The sequence below is a fragment of the Lagopus muta genome, chromosome 20, assembly GCF_023343835.1.
Source record: "Lagopus muta isolate bLagMut1 chromosome 20, bLagMut1 primary, whole genome shotgun sequence".
NCBI lineage: Eukaryota > Metazoa > Chordata > Aves > Galliformes > Phasianidae > Lagopus > Lagopus muta.
Window position 1 is genome coordinate 6,484,799 of NC_064452.1, and position 26,308 is coordinate 6,511,106.

The 26,308-nt window shown below is 49.2% G+C and overlaps 5 protein-coding genes across 9 annotated transcripts in view; 1 reads left to right on the top strand and 4 right to left on the bottom strand.

The window, feature by feature from the left end:
• Window positions 1–52: 52 nt before the first annotated feature.
• LOC125703179 (complement C1q binding protein) lies at window positions 53–3,644 on the bottom strand. The gene is made up of 7 exons (XM_048967313.1): window positions 3,638–3,644; window positions 2,868–3,215; window positions 2,617–2,767; window positions 2,442–2,532; window positions 2,122–2,217; window positions 1,394–1,516; window positions 53–476 (listed from the first exon to the last, which is right to left on the bottom strand). The coding sequence occupies exons 1-7, from the start codon at window positions 3,642–3,644 to the stop codon at window positions 327–329; spliced, it is 966 nt and encodes a 321-aa protein (XP_048823270.1). The 3' UTR covers window positions 53–326.
• Window positions 3,417–12,133, bottom strand: DHX33 (DEAH-box helicase 33). Its single transcript, XM_048966956.1, has 12 exons — window positions 11,930–12,133; window positions 11,405–11,565; window positions 10,590–10,817; window positions 9,771–9,941; window positions 8,847–9,032; window positions 8,022–8,133; window positions 7,623–7,782; window positions 7,076–7,164; window positions 6,410–6,537; window positions 5,651–5,854; window positions 4,872–4,958; window positions 3,417–4,174 (listed from the first exon to the last, which is right to left on the bottom strand). The coding sequence occupies exons 1-12, from the start codon at window positions 12,066–12,068 to the stop codon at window positions 3,866–3,868; spliced, it is 1,974 nt and encodes a 657-aa protein (XP_048822913.1). The 5' UTR covers window positions 12,069–12,133; the 3' UTR covers window positions 3,417–3,865.
• Window positions 12,134–12,544: 411 nt separating this feature from the next.
• On the bottom strand, window positions 12,545–16,637 carry DERL2 (derlin 2). The gene is made up of 7 exons (XM_048966991.1): window positions 16,474–16,637; window positions 16,111–16,176; window positions 15,804–15,877; window positions 15,284–15,377; window positions 14,577–14,772; window positions 13,946–14,036; window positions 12,545–13,431 (listed from the first exon to the last, which is right to left on the bottom strand). The coding sequence occupies exons 1-7, from the start codon at window positions 16,564–16,566 to the stop codon at window positions 13,326–13,328; spliced, it is 720 nt and encodes a 239-aa protein (XP_048822948.1). The 5' UTR covers window positions 16,567–16,637; the 3' UTR covers window positions 12,545–13,325.
• A 258-nt stretch (window positions 16,638–16,895) lies between these two features.
• MIS12 (MIS12 kinetochore complex component) lies at window positions 16,896–18,618 on the top strand. Its single transcript, XM_048966816.1, has one exon. The coding sequence runs from the start codon at window positions 17,050–17,052 to the stop codon at window positions 17,680–17,682; it is 633 nt and encodes a 210-aa protein (XP_048822773.1). The 5' UTR covers window positions 16,896–17,049; the 3' UTR covers window positions 17,683–18,618.
• Window positions 18,619–19,388: 770 nt separating this feature from the next.
• CAMKK1 (calcium/calmodulin dependent protein kinase kinase 1) overlaps window positions 19,389–26,308 on the bottom strand; it is an 87,853-nt gene continuing 80,933 nt past the window's right edge. For 4 of the 5 annotated variants that reach the window (XM_048966810.1, XM_048966811.1, XM_048966812.1 and 1 more), the window contains one exon: window positions 19,389–24,103. In XM_048966810.1, the coding sequence (XP_048822767.1) occupies window positions 24,031–24,103 (73 nt within the window). In that variant the 3' untranslated portion in view covers window positions 19,389–24,030. The other variant, XM_048966814.1, reaches the window with a different exon arrangement.

Genomic DNA, 26,308 nt, shown 5'->3' on the forward strand with positions numbered 1-26,308 from the left:
ACTTTTTATGGCAACTGAGCAGCATGAAGAAAAACCACTATTTTTGCAGGGAGTTGTTGAACAGATTTTATTTCTCACATTCATTCCTAACGGTACAAAATCCAGCAGGTAGGGTGAGGCAGGTCCAGACTTGAATGTCTGAGAACTTGATCTGGGCTGCAACATAACATAAATACAAATCCCAAAATACAAGTGAGGCTCCTCACTCTCCCATGATGCTCACTTTCAAATTCAGTTACTCACTCTCTGTCTCTGTTGTGAAGGTACACTGTGGTACTGCTGGAGCACTGCTGTGTAATGCCCACACTTGACACTGGTTTCCTAGCCTACTGACATTTGACAAAGCTTTTAAGGTCTTCAAGGAATTTAATGTACTCCTGGTGCTCCAGTGCAGTGCTGAGCTCAATTAACTCATCAGCAAATGTGTTATCCACCCCTCGATCAGCCAGGAAATCCATTAAGTGGTCGTACAGAGCCTGCAAGCAAGGAACAGAAAACAGCCTTAGCAGAGCACAGCTGGGGATGTCTTGCTTCTGAGATGTCTGACTGTAGCTGGTCTCACTGTTTCCCATCCCATCAGGCCAAGCTGTGTCCTGGAGCTGATAAAAGGGACCATAGGAGCCCACGCACACTGAGCTCTGCCTCCCCTCTGTGTAATGCCATGGGGTCATGAGGGCACGCTGTGTGGGCAGTATGTGGAAAGGGGAGTAGCTGGTGTCTCTGTTTGAGAGACTCGATCTTTCACTATCTGTACACCATTTTTTCTTGCTTCAAATCTTTACTGCAATACATTCATGCTTGTGGGCTCCCCCTCTTGCTCCTCACAGGAACAGATTTAGCACTGCTTAGTGCAGCATGCTGTCATACTGCCTGAGACAAGTAACAGTAAACAAATGGTTCATTTTGGACTTCTGGAATAGGAGTAAAACATAAATCTTACAAATCTGAATTAGAAGCAGCACTGTGGGATATTCTAATACCCACTAAGCAGTCTAATATCAGTGCTTTCAAAGAGCAAAGTTTTAATCACACAATGCACGGTCCCCAGCTAAGAATGAACCTTTTGCAAGCCTGGCACTGAGAATACATGAGTGGATGCCAAGTTCTGGGATGGCAGTTTTTAGAGTCACCACTACAAAAACATAACGGGAAAACTTAGAAAAGAAAGATGCCTGCATGTGCTATCTGATAAGCAACAGAGCTTAAAAAGAAATTAAAACATATTTTGTCAAAGCATCTCTGCAGCATAATACAGCTGGAATTGCTTTCAGAGTGTCCATCCCAGGCTGAAACACAAAGGACAGGATCCATGCTAACTGAGGAGTGAGTGGAGAGCCAGGCAAGAAAAGGCAAAGTGCCCTGTGCAGCCCACAGCCATGCCAGCAGCACTTACCCAGTCGAGGGAATCTGTATTGAGGGTGTAGTTGGTGTCCTTCCAATCTGATTCTCCAGTGGGCTGAAAGCTGACCTCCCTAATAGTGAAAATGTCACTTTCTTCCTCTCCCTCGTGGCCAACCTGAAACAGGAAATGAGACACAAGACATATTAGCTCTAATTACAGGGCACCATCAGCTGCTTCATCCCAAGCTGGGAATACAATGCTGCAGGCAAAACCTCAGGTACTTAACCCGTACTTAAAGCTGCTCTTCTCCCCTCCCAGCACCGCCAGCAGACAGCAGTCATCTGCTACAGTTTGCAAAATAAACCACACAGATCAGTCCGTAGCTCTCAATTATATGTTCTCCCTCCTTTGTTTGGTTTTTAAATAAAGAAATCTCTGCCTCACTTTGCAACACCTCATAGCAGTGAGATTTGCAAGCTAGTGCAGCACTGCATGAAATCTGTTGTGTTTGGGTCATTCTTATGTTTGTCCCATGTCAGTTTGCCATGCTGGTCACACTGCTGTGCCTCTCTCCCTCCTCTACCACCACTCAGTGAGCTGATCAGAAAGCCAGGTCAGGACATGAGCAGAAAGGAACACGATTACAAAGATAAAGATTCTGTGTTAGCAGAAAAGATAAAAGGAGACTGCATTTTCTGCACACTCATAAAACTATGGGACTATGAGCAGCAGTGGCACAGTTACACTGCAGCAGAAAGCAGGAAACACCCAGAGCTCACCTCATCCTCGGGGTAATGGCAATCAAGCACAAGGGTCTGCTTCGTATCGTCCTTAATGACTTCCACAACGAAGTTCGGAGTCGATGTGATATCGGGCTGAAGGAGAGAAGCACCCATCAGTGCTGAGGGCTGAGCAGGCACGAGGCACCTGCACTGGGAGCTGGGGAAGGGCACATGGGGGGCTCCCAGGGCCGCTCTCCCCCGGACCCAGCTGCCCCACTGCCCTCCATGTGTTCCCACACCCAAAAATCGAGTGAGAGAGAAAAACAAAGCGAAAACCCTTTGGGGAATCCCCTCGCCCTGCTCTGCTCCGTGCCCACCTCCTCCTGCTCGTCAGGTTTCTGCTCCTCCGGTGCTTCGTCGTCCACCGCGGGCGGGATGCTGTTGTTGATGTTGAACGTAACCGTTATCCTACAAAGGACACGGAAGAGTTAAGGCCGTCTGCGTTCGGAAACCACCGCCCGCATCGCTCACGTTTGGAACTTTGGCGCTCACTTCTCCCCGGCGACTTTGCGCACCAGCCGGGCCTCGGTGCCGTGCACCTCCAGCTCCCAGCCGCCGGACACTTTGGGCAGCGCTTTGTGCTTCTGGATCTTCCGCTCCTCCTTGATTTCATCAGTCAGGAACTGCGCGAACGCTTTGTCCCCTGCGGCGGGAGAGAAGAGCTGAGCACGGCGACCGCCCTCCCCCCAGCCAACCCCACGTGCTGCGCGGGCCCGCCGCTCCCCCGCTCTCCCCCCGCTCACCCTCGGTGTGCAGCCCGCCGCAGCCGCAGGACACGGCGCCAGCAGAGCCCCGCCGCGGGCGGAGCAGCGCCGCCCGCCACCCGCCGCCATCGCTCCGCTGCCAGAGAGAGCGCGCCAAGGGCGGCGGCTGCAGGAGGGCGCGGGGCGGGAGGGACGAGAGCGGGCGGCGCGGGGGCAGCGCGGGGCGCAGCGAGGCGGCGGCGCGTAGGGCTCGTGCGAGCAGCATGGCGAGACGGGGAGAGGCAGCTGACCCGGAAGTGCTCCGGCCGCTTCCGGCGCTCCGCCTCTCGCGCTGCGGCGCGGGTTCGAGCCCCACCCCCGGCCTGACCTTGTGGGGGAGCCGAGAAGCTTCGAAAGGCGGCGGAGAAGGGGGGGGGGGGGGGCGGGGGGGGGGAGGAAGGAAGGCAGTGAGAAGGGGAAGCAGCGCTGCGTGCCCCAACAGCGGCAGCTGCGTCACCCCAGGTGAAGCGGTGAACGTGATGTGAGAGCAAAGGAGAGCTGAGGAGGCAATGGGCCGTGGCACCTCCCTTCTACAAACTGTACAAGAAAAACAGTACTTTTTTTTTTTTTTCTCTCTTTGTATGTAGAAATTTTTCTTTTTTTTCCCATCAATAAAACCTGCTCAGAATACAAACAATATCATCAAAAAATATCAAGTCTACTAGAAGAGCTCTCGTTTCCTCATAGACAAGCCTGTTACATCTCAGCAAACATTAAAGACTGGCACGAGACACCGGCGCCCCTTTCTGCCACCCCCTCCTCATGCCCACCCAGCATGTTCTGTGGTCCCCTTTTACAGAGAAACTGTTAAAAGGATGATTGTTCAAAGCCACGGAGACCCGTGAGGCCTGGCTCTCACAGAGAAGCCATTTTCCTCCAAGGTTTGTACCTGATGGGCAAGTCAAAACCCTGCTGTTCCTGTACACTCATTACAAAACAGCAAACGGTCCTTCAGAGTGAGCCTTAGAGCCCTGCACCCACTGGTCCCACAGCCTGGCTCAGTTCTTGGCTGCTCTGAGCTTCCTGCGGAAATAATCGGGCGCCGCGTCGTACAGCCAGTCTGCGTCCACCACGCACAGGTCCCGCATGTAGCACTTGTTGGTGTGCAGCAGCCCGTTGTAAACCACACAGGAGGGTTTGCAGTGGAAGAGCACAGAAGAGGGATGGATGGCCACCAACTGGTGGGAGTTCACAGTGCTGTAGGTGCCATCCGGCTGCAGCTCGGCGGCGTTCATGAAGAGGCTGTGAGCCAGGCAGCGGCGGATGTTGGAGGTGTCAGAGCGGGAGGATTCCATGGGCACGGATAGCTGGATGGCAGCCAGAGAGACAAAGCAGCTGGTCACATCTTACAGCACCCCGCAGCACGGGCACAGACATCCCTAACAACACATCTAACAAGGCCGGGCAGCACAGATCGCTTCCCAATCTTCCCTCTGATGGCTTAAATCCAAAAGACAGGGAGCCAGATCCTACAGGGCTAGCTGAAGCACTGAAGCTGAAGCACTACCCTGGCTCCACTTGCAGGCTGTAAGAGCCCTTCTTGTGTGAAGGATGAGACAGGCTGTGCCTGCTGCTCCACCTGGGTTGGCATCTATGCCTTGCAGGGAAGCAGCAGCCCTGGCAAGGCCTGCAGGCTCCTAAACCTCCAATGCTACTGAGCCCATCCTCCCCACCCCAAAAGCCCACCCTCCCTTCTCAGCAGCCTGGATGAGAGCTGGAGGCCACAGCAGCAGGCATGCTGTTTGTTATTTGTTCTCACTGTATAAACCTGCACTTGTCTGAAGGGTGGGCAGTCATTCTCACAGTGTTGAAGAACAAGTGTGTACGTGCACAATAGTGGGGAAACAGCCCCACTGTAACGGGCTTCTGAGAGCAGGCAAGATTACGTTATAATCCAGCTGGCCTGGACAACCACATTTTCTTGCTCCTAGGACATCATGCAAAAGAAATCAGTTTGGAGACCAAACAGAAGAAATAGAGAAACGCAGCATGACAACAAGTTACCTTCACACAAATGTCCCTGAGCTGAGCTCTCACGTCTGACACGAGCATCATGTTCCTGCCGTTGACAAAGTTCTCCTTGCACCATTCCTGCAGCAGAGGCATCAGGAGTTAAAGGAATTGCTCCTTCACCCAGGAAGCACAACTGTCTTTGGATGCCATGCAAAGAGGAATCCTCATACACACAGTCTCTCTCAGAGAAAACTGCTAACTCATCTCCTTGTCACACTGCTACCCCTGATTACTCCCCCTTCCCGCAGTGCCAAGAAACTGCCTGTTGTTCTCCTCCCACTCAGAGCTGCTCTGCAAGGTCACTGCCAGCTGCAAAACAGCACTGTGTATCCCTCCCACAGGCAGCAAAAACAAATTACCTGAGAGTAACAGATGTTGCAAGAATGGGATACGCTAATCTACAAGTCAACTGAAGGAATTCACAGAGGAGCACAAATAAAAAATCTGTTCTTAAATATGCTCGGTGTTTCTGTAGTGAATGGGACACGTCCAGGTGTTTTGCAGCAACTCCCAGCACCCCCTCACTTCCAGCTGTAACCAGGCAAGGAGGTGATGTGGTTCTGATCACAGAGCTGGTCTCACACAACTTTGGTAACCAGTTCCCTTCTGGGGAAACCTGTGGCACTGGAACAACTTCCTCTGCTGCCCATCTGTAAAGCATGAGCAACATCTCCGTTCTCACAGGTGCTTTGGAAGGATGCAGATGTCACAGCTGCAAGCCAGAAGAACTCCTCACCAGCACAAACCCTGGAATCCTCAGAGCATCCTACCTTGTTGCCACTGACATTTTTGAAGGCTCTGTACACGTTGAGCAGGGTGAGGTGATCCCCCTCACTGGAGATAAATTTCTTCCTGACAGCCTGCACCTCGTCGCGCCGTGCCGGGGGGTTGTGCAGGACACTGTCCACTGATAACAGCGATACGATGGTCAGAATCTCCTCTGTGCAGTGGAACTTTGGGGACAGGAGGATGGTCTGGAAAGAACAACATTGATTTCTGGTTGACCAAATACACCCCAGGTGGGAAGGCCTCTCTGTTCACTGACAGCCCGGGAACTTTGCCAGGCACTGTTTAGAGCAATTTCACACACAATTGGGCTTAGGGACAGCTGTAAGTCCTCCTGAGGAACCAGTGAGCACCTTTCAGAGGCACTGCTGTGCTCTTTCTCGAGACCATTCACTTCAGATACAACACAAACATGGTGCCCAAAATTCACTACTGCATCAAACACATCCCCAAACTGTCAAACCATGCTACAGACAATCCCAGAAATAGCAAGGGAATCGACCCTGTTTCAGCTTCAGATGTGCCAGAGGAAACAAAGCAGCTTTTAAACATCTCCTTTAAATGAACAAATGATGGGCAAAGCAGCACAGCTGCTGTAAAAAAGCTGTGCTTCATTAATGTACTGCAAATACAGTGGTACAGCTGCAGTCACCCCAAATTCCAGGCCTTTTTAGGCATTTGAAAGAGAAATGCCAACAGTGCTGGGAAAGTAGGTGAAATAAAAGCAGTTCTGCAGTTCTTACTTTGGAGAACTTTGGCTCCAGCGGGAAGGCTGCCATCTTCCTTCCCAGGGGAGTCAGCACAAGCTGATCTTCCTTTCGCTCCACAGCCCCCAGCAGGTCCAGCTGCTCAATGGCTGCTTGGATAGCATCTGTCAAAACAAGAAGGTTTGGGCTGTGACAGACACGAAGCGAAAGGACCAGCAGCAAACATCACTACTCTTTCCCCAGCCCAGAGGGACAACACTTGCAGTTTATTGGTTTAGAGGAACGAATGCCCCAAGCAGTGATGCAACCCCCTTTGTCCAGTAGAACAACCATCTTTTCCAATTTACATAGCAAGAAAACAAGCAAAACTAAAGCTGCCATCTCTAGCTTTGAGCAGAAGTCATGCGAGATTCTCTATGGCTTTCTGTGGCATTGTTCTTCATGAGCAGCAAGTGCTCACTGCTCTGTTTGGAAGCTGTGCTCTCCAGCTTTCTGTTGTGACCACGACTGCTGTGATGAGCAGTGAGTGAACCTGAGACTTTGGGACCACCAGCAGATGCAGCAGGGAGAGATTGCTCCCTTCTCACAGCCCTCACTTTCCACACTTTTCAGGCTGCCCTGAAGACATTATTTTTAAGCTATTCTTTAGGTACTCATTTTTCCATTTATTTTTCCCCCAGGACTGCTTATGTAAGCACTTACCAGGAGATGGTTTGGACATGAAGTCAAAGGTGAGTATGTTGGGAATTCTCAGGGCCAAGAGCTGAAGCAGCACACTGGCCAAGTTACACCTGCATAGGCAGAAAAAAACAACTGAAATTACCTCATTTTATAGACAGATAACAGCATAAAAAAAAAAACCCAAAACAACCTAAAAGCATGAAGAAAGTGAACAGAGTTCTCAGATCTGTGCTCTAACTTGAAAGAGACAATTCCAGGGCTGCAGACCAGTCCAATGACAGCTGGTGAAACCTGACTTCCTGAACAGTCAGACCCTACCTCCAGTTTTGCTGGACCTCTTAAAGCCAAGCACCCACCCTCCAGATGGACTCTCAAGTATTTTACCAAGTGCCCCAATGGACAACGTGCAGATGACTCTGCTGGAGCCTGCAGGAGTGGCAAATCCTGCATTAACCCTTCCCTGTGGGGAAGGTAATAACAGACTGCTAGTTCTGACTGAAAGGAAAAACTCCCTGGCCAGACCTCTCAATTCTTTGATATTAATCATTTCACCATCACGTGCTCTCACCTCTGTATCTCAGGTACTGTCATTTTGTCAAACTTCTCAAACTCATCCTCAGTGTAGAGCCGGTAGCAGATCCCACTGTCCTCTCGCCCTGCTCTCCCTGTCCGTTGCCAAGCCTGGGCCTTAGACACTCGCTGCACTGCCAACACTTCCAGACCAATTTCTGAGTATGGAAAAGCATCATTTCTGTCACTGGTTGCATAATGCAGGACCTTGGAAAACATTAGCTCGTTAACAAAAAATCCCAGGAGCTTCCTGTCCAACTACTGTACACATCAGAAACCTGGGATGTTAACTGAGGCAGCGCAAAGTGTGTTTTACATCAGCTGCCAATGGGACGTATTGCTTCAAAAAACCCAAACTTCTACAACAGCATTTCCATTGTTCCTCGGGGTTCCTCACCAGGGTTGTACTTCTTTGCTTTGACCATGCCTGTGTCCACAACAAACTTTATACCCGAAATGGTGATGGAGGTTTCTGCGATGTTGGTGGAGAGGATCACTTTGCGGCAGCCCTAAGAGGAAGAGCAAACTGAAGCAGTCAAAAGCCACCTCAGATCAGCTGCAGTAGAGAAATGCCACTGATTTCAGCCAGCACGGGTCAAGCCTTCATACTACTACAGTGTGCTACAATCATGTGTTATGTTTGCTATAGCAGATCTTGTAAATGAAGATCATCTCTAGCTCCTAATCAGATCCTGAAACGTGTGCCTATGCTGTTGTAACAAAATACACCACCCAGCAGAACAGTTATCAGGGCATCTTTAAACCACTTTGGTTCCATTTCTATCACAAGTGCAAGAGCCAAATTCCTGTTTATCTGCTGATATGGAGGTCCCAAGCAATTGGCACAATTTCCTTTTCTTATGGCCCTGCTAAACATATCCAGGTGCTTGGCTTCCTTAGCATTTGGCAAGCCTGCCATCTTCCTTTCTGTGCTACTGACACAGTCATACAAAACGAGGCACATTTCAATCACTCTGCCCTTTTTCCCTCTCCCTAATCTTTCCTTCTTTTCATGATCCCAGATAACTTATCCTATGGCTCGTAACTCCATCAAAGCTGCAGCATCTTGTATCACTCTGGAATCATTCCACCTGAAGTCAGTGGAGACAATTCAGACCATCAGTACAGACTGTATAAGACCCGAAATTCTATGGTTTTTTTCCCAAGCACTCACACAAGCAAACAGACAAACTTATTCTGATTGTCCACCACATTCTCTCACCTTGGGGACAGCCTGAAAGACTCGGAGTTGTTGAGAGTAGGGCAGAGAAGCATAAAGAGGCATCACTGTCATCTGCGGGCAGCCATCAGGGAGGTGCTTGGCAATGTCTCGACAGGTTTTGGTCATGGCTTCAATCTCCTCCTGACCAGTCAGAAACACGAGGATGTCCTGAGAAGAGGGTGCTTCCTGGAGCCAGAGGGAAAAGCACGTGAGAAGTTACAATAGATTGGACATGGAGAGAGAGCTGAGCTTGTGATATCAGCAAATCTTCCTACATGTTGTCCTGTTAGCAAGACAGCAAAGCATGTAAGACAGAAAAGACACATTCTGTGCAAGGTGGAACAGCCCTAAGATTCCAATGGATTCGCCATTGGTGAAGGGTAAACAGCATTTTACAGTGTTGGATCTTAACGAGGATGAAGAAATCACTCAAATTCACATATCTGTCCAAAACATGCAGGGAGAGGGCCAGCAAGCACCGAGAAATGAGTAAACACAAAAAAACTCAGGTGAGACAAACATTTCTGTATGAATTAACACCAGAGAGCTTTGCATAGCAGTCTTTTTTCAACTCCAGCCTTGACAGAGAAGCACTGTAATTCTACCAACAAGAGCATCTGCAAAGCATTAGATGCAGAATAATAAGCACTTTAATTAAATGATTTAACTGTCCTTCAGTTCTGCCTTCAAACATCTAATCCCATCTCACTGTTATTTGAACAGACTCCTACTCACAAACCTAGCATACTTTGCAGTTACCCACTTTTCCCAGCGGAAGCAGTGAGCACTTCAGGGACACCTGTGATTCAGTGGTCAAGCCATCTCCAGGCCAAATGGGCTCAGAGCCTTTGCCACAGCAACCTGAGCCCCCCAGCTGACAATCTGTGGCACCAGGGTGGTGCAGACTTGATGAGATGACCATACCTGGTGGATCTGGAAGACTGACACCAGTGCTGCTTGGAGGTAATCGCTCTGAGGCTGTTTGGTGTAGAAGACCTGAATGGGATGTTGCCTGCCTTCTAAATAGAGAACAGGAGCTCCATTGAAGTACTGGGAGAACTGATCGACATCCATCGTAGCTGACATGACAATCACCTACAGTATGAACATAAAATGGGTGAGCACAGCAGTTCAAACCCAGCAGGAGACTCATGGCCAGGGCTAACCCATAGCCAGCTTCCTGAGGCTGCAGTACAGATTCAGAGCAGCAAAGAGCACACAGACTTTGAGACAGGATGATCTTTGCTTGTATAATACCAGAGCCGATAGCTTTAACAAGTGTGATGTGCTGGTATGAGAAAATGAGCAAGAAGGCACAGTAAAATTCTCTTCTGACATTTAACAGAGCTGAGCACACAAAGCAAGGTTGCACAACAGCCTGTTGAACAGACTGCACTAGGATCATACCAGTCTTCCTACATGCCTTCCTCATCAAAACCAAGGTGCATTCATGCAGTTTATCATGTACTTGCACACTCCAAATCATGACCTGACACATACGTGCAACGTCCTCCCCCAGTACAAGCCTTTCATACAGCTTCAATAACAGAGAGAAAGCTCCTGTCTCCAAGGCACTCTCAGCAACACACTGTAATTTGGCCACCCTGAACTATTCAGATTTAAAGGGATTTTTCAGGAAAGGAAAATATGTAAAGCTAACATTTGAAACACACTGTAAACTCCAGGTGTTGCTCATAAGGCACAGAGTCCAAGCCCCATCTCTGCCATCCTAGCCGAACATACCTTGAGGGGCAGTTTGCCCAATTCTTTTCGTTTCTTTTGTGCAGCTTTCACCACTCCAAAGAGCACATCAGTATGGATTGTCCTCTCATGGGCTTCATCCAGGATGACAACACTGTACTTCCGCAATATAGGATCCCCAATGGCTTCACGAAGCAGCATGCCATCCGTCAAGAACTTTATTCTAGTTTCATCAGATGTGAGGTCATCGAAGCGCACCGTGTAGCCAACCTAAGGGAGCAATCGTTACAGAGAATTGACATTTCTCACTGGTGCTGCACCACGGAGCAGAACTGCACAGTGCCACATATCAGCCAGACCAACGTGACACCGAAAGGAAGCTCCCAGCACTGTAGCCCATTAGGTTTTTCTCAGCTGAAATCTCATCAGAAACACTACAGGTTTCCTCTCTTTTAGCCGGCATTAGAAATTACTGCATGCTCTCTGAACGGTTTTATTTATGCAAAATCCTTTTCCTCCACTTGTCTCCCACAGGTTCACAGACTAGCAAAGATTCAGCACTTTGCTCTCCTTGACTTCTGATGCAGGGAAGAAAAGAAGTGAGGGCTTTTTTTTGTCTGTTTTATTCATTAACCAGTATTTATCCAAATAAGAGAACACAGATAATCACCAAGTAAAGAACTACAAACATGGGCTCCCCTGAGCCACAAAAAAAGCAAAAACCGTTTTTCCCATTCAAGCATATTACAGAGGACTGCCTACCACCCTTACAACTCTTAACATTTTTACCTTATCCATTCAATGAATGACACTGCAGTACTAAAACAGCTCCCTAAAGACCATGGGAAGGCACCTACCAGTTTCCCCAGCTCCGTCCTCTTCTCATCTGAGACTCTGGTAGCTAAGGAGATAGCTGCTACTCTGCGAGGCTGTGTCACAGCAACGATGCCCTGGCGGCCAATTCCTGCTTCATAGAGATACTGAGGGATCTGAGTGGTCTTTCCTGAGCCCGTTTCTCCTGAAGAACAACAAGGGAATAGAATCAGAATTGCAGGGGTTGGAAGGGACCTCCGGGGATCACGAGGTCCAACCCCCTGCTGAAGCCAGGCCCCTCAGTGGTTCCTTGTACGGGAGATGCTCCAGGCCCCGATCACCTCTGCAGCCCAGTGCTGGACTCTCTAGGAGTCCCCTTTTTTGAACCGAGGAGCTCAGAACTGGACAGAGATCTGGGATAACAGAGCTTTCCCATCTAGAGCACCTTCAAACAAAAGGTTCCAACTCATTCTCACGGCAGTTCCGCAGGGCCGGCACCTCACCTCACGCAGCGTTACCTCACGGCAGTCACCTCAGCGCCGCCCCCCACCCCCGCCCCGGCCGCTCACCGATGAGCACGGCGCATTCCAGGCCCCGCAGCTGGCTGAGCAGAGGCCCCCGCGCCTGGAAGATGGGCAGCTCGCGGCGCTGCGAGGCGGCGGGCGGCAGCGGGGGCCGGCGTGGAACGGCGGGCGAGCCGGGCAGCATGGCGGGACCGCACCGTCAGCCGCTCGGCCGGAGGCGCGACGCCGCCATCTTGTGGTGCTCGCCTTCGCGCGGCGCGCTGGGAGAGGATGAGGGCGGGCTGGGGGCGGGCTGATCCTTCACGCCCTCACAGCCCTCCTGAGCACCGCCACAGCTCTTGAACGCGGGACGAAATGGTGGTTTTCATCAATTCCGCTATCCAGGACAGATGGAGTCCAAGTGTGGCTGAAGCAGATGAGCTGAGCTCTTGGACTTCCTTGTATTTATAAATCAACAGAGCTCCAAGGAAACCCATAGAGGTGTTCTGTTGCTGCACGGTGTTGCAGCCCTCCCCCCCAAACTTCAGACACACGCAGACACCCCTACCATGCTCACTGTACCACCCTTTTTCTTCACAGTTCTCAGAGACAGCTGCAGGAGAAGCTTGCTTACCCATCCCTGCCTCCAGCCTATCATACAAAAGATTAACAAAAAGAAAATCCAGAAAACATTTTATTCAACTCATTATCTGAGATATTCGAACAGTTCAACACCAGACAGACTCCTTCCTAGTGCTCCAAGGAACGTAAGGACTGCTGGAAGTGTGCCTGTGCAGGAGGCAGGCAGTGTGGCCCCATTTAGCCAACCAGAGTCACACCTGGTTGTCACAACACACAGTTTCTGGGAGAAAAACCATCACAGTGTAGTCACAGCCTGCAAGTGTGTTCACAGAGAGGCACGTTCCAAAATGATTTACGTTGAATGATGTATTTCTTACACTTCAAACAAGACTGGAGACACTACCATCTCGGACTAAAAAACATTTACCACTGAAATAGGGACTTGCACTCTTACCCATCTTGAAGCTGTTTTATCCAAGAATTAAAAAAGGAGTTAAAAAAGGCTTTTTTGTCCCCTGTAAAGTTCCCCATATAGTTTCCTGTATCAAATAACTTGAAAAAAAATGCTTTAGAAATCACTTCAAACAAGTACTCATGGTCTTGTTAACTGAAGTTGACAGGAAATGGTTTCCAGTTTAAAGTTTTTTGGCTCCACTGGATTAACATTCGCATTACCAGCACAGTAAATTCCCCGGCTAAGGAAGACACTGGTAGCCTGGAAGTGTCTTGGATTAGACTGCCATTTCATAAAGTGCTTGTATTCAAAACCATAGAGCTGATGAAGAGTGTTCTTTCTGCGATGGAGAATGAGGGATTCCCCGGGACAGAACTCCAGGTTCATCTCTCCCAGTCACTGCTGGGTTTTGGCACAGCCATCTGATTAGCCTCCAAGACGTTGACCTTCTCCCCACGCAAATCCTCCCGGCCGTTCTTCTGGCAAGGGATTGTAATTAGGATCATCTTCTGGTGTATCAAATATTGCTTTCCTGGAAAGCAGAAAGCAGTTTGTTTTCTTTCCATGAGAATACACGTTTAATAATAAAACCTAGACGGCTCCAATTCTACGCACATCCATAAACCGAGTAGGAGCAGTACTCAGTAACACCAGCAGCGACATCTGCCGAAGCTGTGAAATGAGGATGGTAATAGCTGTATTTCACTTAATAATTACTCTGTTCATACACAGCTGGATTCTTATTCCTCACACGCACTTTTGGTGCCACCAACAGGCAGAAGTTTGTAACGACTACTAAGCATTAACAAATCAAGCACTTCACAAAGCCCTCAGCCATTCCGCTCTGTAAGAAAGCTTCCACTTACACACTTGACCCGATCCCCTCCCTCGTTTGGCAACACACAAGTTAGATACAGAAGTACAGACATACTGCAGCTCTGACTCGACTTCCCTTGCTTACTAGAAGTCACTTAGGTCGAGTTATACAGCATTTTCCACATAAGCACTGCTTCTTTATCTGTTCCAAACCAGAAAGCAATACTTACAGCACAGATGGTGTTCTCAGAAGCCTTCCGCCACCAGGCTGATTGGGAAAGACATCCTCTAAGAAAAAATATATATGCCCGACTGCAATGCCTAGTACATGGAGAAATATAAATGGTTATTTTCCAGTACTTCTGTACACCTCACAAATACTTCAGAATTTTTAGGGAAAAAAAAAAAAACCACCCACTCTTTTCTTCACAGAATGTATAATGAGGTATAGAAATACAAAACCCAGTGAAACGTGTTGTCTCAGACGATGAGTGTAACTTACACTGTAAGACATTAACACAGGCAAAACAGGCTGTCATTATAAAACAATATTACAGCTTCACTTGAGTTAATAAGAACAGTATTACATTCTGTATCAAGTGTCAGTAATCAGATTGTGTATCTGTGCACATTTCAAGCAAAAAAGAGCCAAAGCCTCAGAAGCTCTTTTAATTGTTACAGCACAAAATATGCTAGAGTCTGGAAATCAGAAACGCCTGGTACAAATGCACTGCCTTTACACGAGACTAACTAACTAAGCCACAAGAGGCAACCAGCCTTTGGGGCTGTTTTTCTTGTTGTTTTTTTTTTCCCTCCCATGCTTCTTGTTTCATTAGCCTTGTGATTCTTACAGCTCCTTACCTAGGAGATCCACAATGATGGAGTTCCCCAAAAGCAGTGAAAAGCCCATCAGTACCCAAGGTAGGAACGGAGCTTGGAAGATGAGAAGCCCAAAGAAGTTCATACGGACGTAGGGATTCCTGCGGCTCCAGACGTACACGAGCATTATTGTGAACGCCTGACCCAAGAACACCAAGTTGACAAACAGGCCAAAGATCTCCAATGGGTAGTTAAAGAAATTCACCAAATAATAGTTTGAGGTCAAGCATGAGAAAAATTTGACAGCTTGATCTATAATCCCACGTTTTCCAAGCAATTCTTCCTTCTTTCCCAGGTTCAGGTAAACCACATTTATGGTCAAAGTCAACGCCTGTGGCAGGATGCAGTGTATCCAGAGCATGAATAAACACTTACAAATAAAATTCATCATGAAACCACTGAAGCAAAAGCATTAATTAGATAACCTAGGCATGATTACGCACCTGAGCAGTCCCCCATTCTACTGCCATAATTCTGTCAAGCAGCAAAAAGAGTGAAAGATCAACCTAACGTCTGATAGAAGTGACAGTCCAAAGCACTGAAAGCTACTTAAAAATACCACTGCTTCTCATGCTACAAGAAAAACGTTCTCATCTAAGAATTAAGAGAAATGAACAGCAAATTTTGAGTTCTCTTTCACTTATCTTTTGCTTGACTACAGTATGTTGGAATAAAAACAGAAAGGATACGGTCATTAAAAGTCCTCCAAAAAGGAACATAAATACAAAATCTGCCGTCCGACCTCGAAAAGAGCCTTCTTCAAGCATCCGGCAGTAACGGTATCTGAAGTCACAGGTCAGGGAAACTGGACAACAAATGAGTTTAGACAAAGATCCCGTGGGAAAAGATTGCATTTATATGATTTAAGATTGTGTATCAGTTTAGTTAATTAACTGCCTCATCCTGCGTGCCTCAGCAGAGTGGCCAATTCCAGGACAGAAATATTACTAGGAATTTTCCCTTGGATTTCAGAACTGGATTTCAGCTGAAGGACCTGAGTTGTACAACAGATTCATGACAGCACAGAAATAAATGTCAGAGTGCTTGATATGTTACAGAGATCCTGTTGATGCCCAGGCCATCAGCTAACCTAGCATTACTGAACTCTTGGTAACTTTGGCACGGAGCAGAATTAAACCTGCTTGCACACAGAGCCATTATGGAGTTCTGCTTTCCAAGGAGTGAAAAAACAAAAGTCATGAAGGATACAAAAAGATCATGTTAAATAAAAAATTAAAGCCGACTGGTCCAAAGAATAAGTAGTTGGTGATTAACCGCCATACCTGGAAAGGACACAAATGCAAGGCATTTAGATGTGACAATTTATTGCTACACAGAAAAGAAAATAACAAAGTAACAGAAAATTCCCTTACAGTCAGTGAATGTAAGAGCAGGGCTCAGAGGCACTCATCTCCTCCGTGTGAGGAGTGACAGCCCCCTACAGCACTGCACTTCAGGAAGACTTACACGCTCACCAGATTACTTTAAAACCTCTCACACATCAGGAGCCACTTACTTGAAAGTGTTTAAATATTAATTCGGGGTTGAAATACAGCTGGAAGGGTGTAATTAGTTCTAATTGCTGGAAAAGAACAGAACAACGAATCAATGCACCGAGCAGGAGCTGCACAAACACAAACACAAACAAGCCATCAGCACCGTGCTGCGCAGAGCCGAACCGCGGCAGTCAGCGCGCACATCTTCAGCACAAGGCCTCATCACGGCTCGGCCGCCCGCTGCCGTTCGCGGGTTCGGTTCCTCCCAGCCCCCCGAGGCCCTGAGGTGCTGCTCGCCCGGAACCGCCCGTAAGGGAGGACAAGGGACGGGACCACCTCGCTGACGGAACCCCCCGCGGCCCCGGCCCCGCTTCCCATCTCACCACAGCGGCGGTGGTGAGGACGCAGGCTGTGGTGTAGGCCCGCGTCACCGGCGGCACCTGCAGGTACTCCTGCCGGAAGGTCTGGTACGCCATCTTAGCGCCCCCGCGCTGCTTCCGCTTCCGCCTCCTCTTTGCGCATGCGCGCACCTCTCCTGCCCCTCCGCCAATCGGCAGCCGAGCCACGCGCAGCCCGCGCATCCCGCGTAGCCACGCTGCGTCCTCATTGGCCGAGCGGAGAGCGCGGCCTCTCTCCTTCTCCACAAGCTCCCCGCCCCCGTGAGCTGGGGCGCTCGGTGATTGGTCGGTGCTTCCATCCTCGTCGCCACCTTCTGGTCGCTGATTGGCTGCCGTTCTGAGGGAGTTCGAACGAAGCGGGAAGCTCGACCTGAGTAGATCGGGCCGTCTGAGAGGAGCGGGCGGGCGGGCGGGCGGTGGCGGAGCCGGAGCGGCTTCTTCCCGTCCCAGTTTCCGTGGTAAGGGCGCGAGGAGGTGAACCGGCTCCCCTTCGGCTCCCCGCGCACTTCCAGGCCCCGACCACCCTCCCTTCGCCGCCCCCCGGGCCGCCCTCCCGCCGCCATGTCGGTCCACCCCATGGCCTACGAGACGCAGTTCTTCGGGTTCACCCCGCAGACGTGCATGCTGCGCATTTACCTGGCGTTCCAGGATTACCTCTTCGAGATGATGGTGGTGGTGGAGAGCGTCATCCTGAAGAAACTCGAGGCGCTGCCGGACGTCCAGATCAGCCGCTTCGAGATCCGCAGGAGCACGGAGAAGTTCCTGCACTTCATGAAGGCCCGCTTCGACCAGCTCTTCAGAAAGATGGAAGAGGTGCTCCTGCAGCTGGTGCTCAGCATCCCTGACAACGTGCTGCTCCCCGAGGACAGGGTGCACCAGCAGTACCCCTACAGCCAGGAGGAGTTCCGTGCTCTGCAGGATGAGATCTCCCAGCTGCAGCAGCAGTGCAGGGCCGAGGCGGCCGCCGGGCAGGCACTGCATGCAGAGCTGGAGGAGCAGAGAGCCGTGCAGGCTGAGCTGGAGAAGGTTGTGCAGTGGTTTGATGGGCTGGAGAACGTCTGCAGGGAGCGTGGCACCAGCAACTTCAAAGAGAGCCTGGTGTTCCTGACACAGAACTGTAAGAAGCTGCAGGATGTGCTGAGAGACATTGAAGGGAAGAGTAAAAAAATAAAGAAACAGCAACAGTTACTGTAATGGAAAACCCCAAAAGGCAACAGTGAACATTGGGATGGCTCGCTTCAAATGATGGGGTTTATCTTTCCAAAGCATCTCTGGTGCCTTCCTTCCCCACACAGTCCTGCCAGGATCCACACTGAGTGCTGCTGGAGAGAGCTGTGTGGAGCTGTGTCACTTTGCACCAGCCTAGCAAATATGGGAATAAGGGACAGGAAAAGCCTTGGTTGTCTGGGGAAAGACAGCTCTGACAGCAGTGCTTGGGAATGAGTTCTTGGTTGGATAACCTGACACCTTCCTGGCCTTAACGTTAAGTTTGAACAACCTTGACATAAACAAAGCATTTCTGTAAGGTTATATGAATACAGAGGAGAAGAGGTGGCTCGTGGTTAAGCAAGGAGCGTGCTGTGCTGCTCAGCCAGCTGACGCAGAAGCCACAGGAGGAAATCAGCAACTCAGCCACTTTCTCCTACTTCAGTTTATGTTGATTCATTTTTATTGTGCGGTGTCTTTTTTTCCTACTGACCAGTGAAGCTCATTTTATTAATGCTTATCAGACATTGCTGCCTGAATGCTGCGAGGCTGACAGGTGTGATTGAGTCATTTGAAGTCACTTAATTAAGCTTTTTTATCTGTACTTCATTCTAAACAGATTACTGTCTGTGTGCACCTCTGCACTGCTCTCAGGTTATAACTCTCCTGTACAGGCTGATTTTCTTGAAGTAGTAATTAGTAATTGGTACTTAACGAGCGTGGATGCTTGAAAAATGTTAGCCACTGCTACAATAAAAGATGCATCAAAAGCATAAAGCAGGTTTAGCAGTTCATTCTTCTAGAGCTTGTGGAGATGGGGTGTAGGAGCAGCTCAGTGAAGCAGCGCCTCGGCTGTGTGCTGACGTGTGTGAGCTGCAGCACTCAGTGCTGCTCCTGAGAGGAAGGAAATCGCTGTCTAATGTTGGACTCTAGGAAAAAAAAGGGGGGGGAAGGGGGGGAAAGTATCAGGAAATGGTCTGTTTTGGCTGAAAAACAGAATCTCTGTTCCTGAGAGGTCGCTCCTGCCGGAACAAAGAGAGCCGCAGGCACAGGGATGGCCGGCTGCTGGGATGCTGCTGACGATGGCGGCTCCGTGCCCTCCCAGAAGCATTAAAATAAATGGGGCACAAAGAATGTGCATTCAGATTGCATTAGCGGTGCAACATCTGATTCAGCCGAGCAAAGAATGCCTGGTGGCTCCTGGCAGTTGCTCCTTCATTTCAGGATATCTCTGGAAATTCCTTTATGAAAGAAAAGGGCTTCTTCCTGCTCTGTTATATTCCAGGAAATTCACCTCTCACTTCCCTGCAGAGGAAATCCTGCTGCTCGCTGCCTGTCACCCTCCTGCTGAAACACGTTATTATTATTCCCTCATGCCACCTTAATTTGTAATAATTACTGCTTGGAACGGCGTTAGAGTAGAAGTCAGCTCTGAATAAACGTTATAATAGGCATGAAATTCTAATTTGCTGCTGGAGAAATCCGTTTGGAAACAGAATCCATTTAAGGGAAAATAAGGGGGAGCGGCCTTCAAGCCCTGCACCACCCCATTACCGCCAGCTACGTCCCCATCCACAGCCTTCAGAGGCAGTGAGGAAACCCTTTGAGCGGAGGCACGGCCGTCCCCCGGCACAGGGACTGCGTCAGGAGCCACATTCACACCACGCTTCGTTTCTGTGGACTTTATTGTCATTTTCTTTTTGGTTCTAGAGTACAAAAGCATGCAAAAAATAGCCTCTCTATTCATGGTACATATTTACAGGGTAACGGCCACGTGCCATTACTGTACTGAGTGCACATACATCATGCTGGAGTCAGAGCACACACAGTCATACTTCACACCGAGCGGAACAAGAGACTTAAACACTAACAACAGGTGGAAATCAGGTAACAGCAGCAAGGTTACGGCACGCAGGATCAGAATTATATCCTGAAAAGTCATAGCTTTTCTTTTCTTTCTTGAACTGATGGTTTTTCAGAGCACCCAGCGTGCTGCTCAGCATGTGGTCTTCTACGGGGCCAGCAAAGAAATCCCTTTCACTGCTTTGCTCAGCCCTGGTAAGGGGGGGAATTTGAGAACCCAAACTAAGTTACACGTACACATCAGGTATTGATGCCTCCTGTCCCCAGAGCCCAGACAACAACGAGCTCCTGCTCTTGGCAGGGCTCCACAGCTCTGCAGCCCTCCGTCCTCTGCACATCCCTCCCTCGTTCAGACACAACCTGCAGGCAGAGCCTTCCCTCTCCCAGGCCAGGTCCATCTCACTGCAGAACAGCAGCACAAGCAGGCAGCAACATGACTGTGAGAACAGTGAAGGAACACCCGATTCCTGGAGCTGCACCACTGGAAATCACTGTGCAAGAGCAGGGACAGCACACACACAGCTGGCTGAGGCAGCTTCTTAAGTGCTGTGAGTTGTTGTCTACGTATATCTGCTGTGACGTGTCATTAAATAGCTGCAGAGCTCATCTATTTGCAAGTGTGGCATTCACAGCAATGTTTTCCTGCCAATATGTCAGGCACACACTGTAGCATTCCTTCATACCAGCCAGGAGATACTAAATGAGGATTTTTACTTAGCACAGCATGCTCAGGTGCCAAGAAGGCCAACAGCATCCTGGCGTGTATCAGCACAGAGCTGCCAGCAGGAGGAACGGCCGCAGGTTACACCAGGGGAGATTCAGGTTGGATAGCAGGGATAATTTCTCCTCTGGAATGGGCTGTGCAGGGAGGTGGGGAGGCACCGTCCCTGGAGGTGTTCAAGAAACATTTAGCTGTGGTACTGAGGGACGCGGTTTGGTGGGGAATATTGGTGGTAGGTGAATGGGATGACCTTGGAGATCTTTCCCAACCTCAGTGATCCTGTCCTGTGATTCACTGCCCCCCAAACTGCAGAGCTGCAGCTATTAACGGAGCGAGAGGAACAAACGACCCCCTGGAGATCAGAGAGATGCTCCAAATGAGAAACTGCCATCAAAGCTTCCCGTGCTGGGCCCATCCCCAAGCTTAAAGGCTGACCAGAGCCGCCTGCCGTCAGGAGGAGCCCTCTGCACAGCACAGCCGTCAGGCACCCGTTAGCAGAGCAGCACCGCCAGCGGGGTTCGGGCAGAGGAAACATTAAAGCATCCACGAGTGCCCACAGCGCCCAGAGTCACTGCCAGCAGCCCTGCCACCCCAATCCCATCCCGTGCTCACAGCGAGGACACAGACAAATATTTGGACATCCAGCTAACGACTTTCTAGAGTGAACAAAAGGGCTGCCTTGCCAGGGGCGTTCATCGTGAGCAGATTCTCTCTTGAATCTCTTCCTTACTTCACAATATGAGCAGCAATGCTCCTAGCTGCCCTGACACACGTAAAAACGAGCAAGAGTTTCACTGCAGCTCAGTGAACGAAGCATCCCTGCAGAAGTCACACCGAGCTCCTGGATCAACTCCAGCAGTCCTTGCTGCTTGTGCTGCTCCCACCCTTTTGACGTGTGCAGTTTCTGGAGATAGAAGGGCAAACCCACAAAGCTGGCAGGCTGGCAGGAGAAACAAGGTCTGACAAAAGCTCAGCTCTCTGATACTTTCTGTTCCCTGGACCTGCAGAAACAGCTCCAGAAGGATTTCTCTTGCCAAAAAAGGCAATTTTCCAAAGCAGACTTTGGGATAATCACAACAAATACCCACTCTCCTCAATTCTCCAAAACTACAGCAGTGCCCTAGTTACCAGTTACTAGAGATAAAGCTGCAATTATTTGCTTGGTCTCATTAGTTGAGCAGCTTCCCAGCCACCTCACCCCCATTAACTCCCCCAGCTGCACATTTTTAGAGTCACCCAACCACCACCTGCGTTAGCAAACTTCTCCCCCCTACCATCTGTTAAAAAGCACAATAAATAAAACCTCACTTGTGGCCTTACAGCTCTGTGAGCACCACCCAAGCGTTGCTCAGACCTCAGCAGACCCACGCTGACAAGGATTACAGCTGCTCTCTTCTCCCACTCTCCTTATCCCCCTGCCTTTGTGGCCAGCCTTAGGGACTTCTTTCTGCCCACTGTTGCTGCCTTTCTCCTGAGGCTGCTCAGCAGGACCTGATGATGGTGCCCTCACGCTCTGACCCACTGAAGACTCATTTGCCCCAAATGTGGCCAGCTGTGTGCAGGCATTCCATGCACAACCACCCCTCTGTGCAGTTTGTCCCAACACGTCCTTCTGCGTTTGCAGAGCCCCAGCATGCTCTGGGACTCACTAAGGTTCCACCTTGGTTTTCCTTCCCTTTTGCAGCGTTTAAACCTTCACCATGAGTCAACATGGCTCTGGCACACGTTCAAGTGCTCCACTGCGCAGGGATGGATCACAGTGCTAGGCTGAAGCACAGTCACAGCCCTCGGGGGATGCTGAGTGCACTGCAGGTGCATGCAGAGGGACAAATGCAGGCTTGGTAGAACACCTGCGTGCAAGTGATGCAGAATACAGCCCCAGAGCAGTTAACATTTACAGGATATAATCCTGCTCCCTGATTTAAAAAAGGAAGGTCTCCTTGACAAAATACCTTAACTCCAAGAATACACCCCAAGCCACGAGCCTTGGCCAGTATTTACAGGCAGGACGCGGGGCACAGCCCAGGCTGCAGACTGCCTCTGGGCTTCCACCAGCACTGCAAGGCAGCTGGAGACGAGCGGAGGGGAGGGTGAAGAGGTGGCAGGCGGGGGCTGGCAAGCAGAAGGCACTGGAAGCAAAGCCAAGCTACAAAATCGCTAGGAACCAAACTAATCTACAGTGAACAGAATGGGAAAATTAGTATAGCAGTTGCTATTAATAATCCTTGTATGCATATCCCCTGGCACAAAAGAATCAGAGGGACTCAAGCCCCAAGCCCTCTTGGTTAACCTAAAAAAGTCAGTAAGGAACCAAACTGAATCGTGTCCTTTAAGTACAAGAATTCAGTCCATCGACTTTCTGGAGGCATGCTTAGACCCCCTAAAGCTCAAAGGAAAACACCGGCGTGCATTGTGATGGATTGATGTCACTGGCTTTTACTCTCGGCATGCAAGAGCAAAATTCCTGGTTACACACAGCCTGTGCAGGCAGCAGCTGATGAAAGGACTGCATCTGCTCCTTGAGTGCAGATTCTCACCTGTTGCCAAACGTAGAGATGAAGCTTCTAATCCCAAGTTTGGAAGCAATCTATGGATTGCCATCAGCAGCATCAGCACGTGCATAAAATTACAGTCTTAAAATTAAAAACTATGGTCTTAAGCAACAACAGATCAAGTTTTCATTTTTATCCCATTTGTGTTCTGTAACCTTCCTTAGCTTTAAAACCCTTCCATAATGTTTCCCATCCTCAAGAGCTCTCCCATTTTGGGCCATTTACCAGGAAATCGGAGTTGAAAAGCATCAGGCACACATTTTAAAGGAGCTAAGAGATGTGTGTGAAAGGACATCACCCTTAAATGAGATAAATGCCAAACCTGTCACTTCTTTTTAGACTTCATAACGACACCCATGTGCACAGGACTCGGAGCAGGTGATGGAATGAAATCACAGCTCCTTGGGAAGAGTTCATCAGCAGATGTCTCCTGTGCACTAAGCCTTGACGTGTAACAGTGTGTCCTGGTGGTTCAGCCCTGTGGCATCCAAAGGCTCATTGCACATACAGGAAATATGTAGTTGTTATAGTTTACAACACTGCCATGAATAAAGCTATCAATGCTGGCAGGGTTTACACTAAGGGTTAAGAGGAGGAGGGAAAAAAAGGCATAGAGAATGACAGTGTAAACACCAAAAGGAAGATCTCGGCCTTCTGTAACTGCTACCCATAGAAATGTTATCACCAACTGAACAGGACTGTGTCCTGGTACACAGAATGCTTTATGAGTGCAGTAAGAGTTGCTCTCTGATATAAGACCTCGCTTTGATGTTGTTTTTTTTTCCTGATCTTTGAAACAGAGGATGAAAAAAAAGCAAGAAAAAGGTCTCCAGGGTGAACGACCCACGAGACAACGTTTGGTTTGTTGCATTGCAAAGAAAAACATTCATTGGTCAAGACACCCAACTACAAAGCTCACACGTGAAGCACAAGTGGAGAGCAAGGCACACACAGGAGCACACGGACACCTCGCATGAGGAACACAGCTGCCCAAGAGGCCAAGCCAGCCCTCTGCCAGCTGAGGCTCGCTCGTTTCTTTATTGCTGCTCTTTTCCTCCTTTTCAGTTTGCTAGGTTGGTCCGTTTTGCTTTTTGCTTTGCAGGCCCTGGACTTTGCGATGTGAGCAGATGTGTGCCAAACACCACGATGGGTACAGCAGCAGCAGCACGTGAGCAACCAGCCTGCAACAGCCACGTGGCTTCAGGATGTAGCTTCATCTTCACACACATCAGGCAGCTCTGAGTCCCTGCCTCCTTCTCTGCTCCCTTGTTTTCTACATGAACAGCACAGAAACAGAGAGATTAGAGGTAAGTATGCAAAAAAAAAAAAAAAAAAAAAAAAATCAAGCAAGCTGTGTTTTTTTCAACAGGCAACCCGGGTCAATAGTGTTAATAGTAAGAGGGAACAGCAACAAACCAGCCTGCTGTGCTGGTACCATGTAGACATGCTAGGGATATCCCAGCTCAGTGCACTGCAGTGCTATGTGACATTGCAGTTTTACACTTCCCTGGATAGCCCTGCGACATTTTTCAGTGCTGCCCACTCTGCTTTACCTTCCAAAATAAAAACAAACAAAGAAATCATCAAAATTCTGCATCTGTGACAGCCCGTGACAAACCTGACCCTGAACTCTGAGCATGGACTGTTTACAAGGAGTCCAAAAGCAGCCCCTTCTTCACTGCTTATCGTCCCCCTCCTTAAACACTGCACCGCCCTGAGCTCCCTGCTCAGCACAGCATGGCTCCCTGCCTGCCCTGCACCCAATGCTCACTGCCACCCCAGGCAGCTTTTGCCTTAGGAGGGATGCAGCACAAAACAAGCTGACACGATGTCCGCACAGTGCTATGAATGTTCACTAAACTCAGTCTGTATGCATGGCAGCAGAGATCGAGGTGTTCCTGCTCTGCATGGGAGCCAGGGCTCATGTGTGAGGCCTGAGGCTGAACGTGAGTCTCCACTAAATGTCTCTTTTAAAGAAATAAGACTATTCCTGCTGCATTCCTAAACCATGTGTAAGTAAAGCCCAAACTGTACTATTATCCAGATTGCACTGCTGTTAACCAGAGCAACCACAAAAATATCACAGCCTCTTAGTATTTATATGGGCTTGTGTGTCCATCAAGAGCCTCACAGCACCTGCAGCCTAAACATCTGCAGTACAGAACAGCGAAGGAGTGGGAAAACCTGCAGGGAGCTGAATGAGAGCATGCACACTCCTGGGAAATGCTTCACACCTTCCCAGCGCCCACTGAGTCAACTGTTAAACACCAAAGTTCTGCCCTCATTTGGGCTGCTGATGTCCTATTCCTCTCTTCCAAGAACACAGGCAAGCTGTGAGGGAGAAGAGATGCAGGGAAGTTTGGATTTCTGCTTGTTTACAGAAAACCATAAGCAAAAGAGGGCCCCTTCCATCACTTGGAAGTGGTTTTCTATGAACCGCAAGCACCGCTGCTGACCCGAGGGAGGCTGTGTGTGAACCTTAGGTTAACTGAGGACTGTGGACTTCCTTCTGGGCCTGACCAGCTCCTCAGGACATTTTAGGTTCCTCTAGCTGGAGGCTGCTTCTTCAAGCCATGTCAGATGCAAAGGACCACAGCTGTGCTGTGCCTTCACTTCTGAAACAAGTCTTGAATGAAAAAAATGCCTCACGAGCAAGGCTTCCTTCATCCCTTCCTCTCAGAAGGAAACACAAAAGAATGATGAATAGTAGCAATGGAAAAGTATATATAAACATTAGTGTCACACATACAGAGAATTACTGCAGTAAAATTGCTCCTATAGGAAGGGAGGATGGAGCAGAATGCTGTCACTACTGCACAAGTCACACAGGCTGAGGGGGGAGACATTTCTACAGCACCTGGGGGAAATATAAACACCAAATTACCTTAAAGATGGATGCAAATATATAGATGTGTTTAAGAGGAATCTGTCCCTGAGAGCAAAACAACGAGACAAAGGAAGAAAGTGATCATGAAGACAGTGACAGCAGGCAAACAAGCTTGTATTTCTGCACCTAACAAGCCTAGCAAGCAGAATGAAATGGTGGACAGAGCATCAGTTAAGCCTACTTGCAGCCCAAAGGAGAGATGAGGATGAGCACTGCTAGCACTGACACAAACCCACTTCAGCTCCTACCTCTGCCAAAAGCCCCTGGCTGCTTCCAGCACACTGCTGACAGCCATAAGCACTTACCTGGGCCTCTCTGTTTGGCATTTTGAGGGGGAGGGTTAATGTCCTGCCATGGTCACAGCGTTAGCAGCATGTACCATGGGTGATGCACTGATAGCTCAGTGCAGGCAGAGGCATGTGAGCACGGGGTCTGTCAGTACAGGATCCTCCTGATGGTGAGTCTTTGTCAGAAGAAAATCCCACGCCACATTTGGTGATTTAGTCAGATTGTGAGAACACCTACCTGCACTGTGGGACACAGCTCTGCCACGAGACAAACAACTCTCTTTAGAATGAGAATTAATATGGC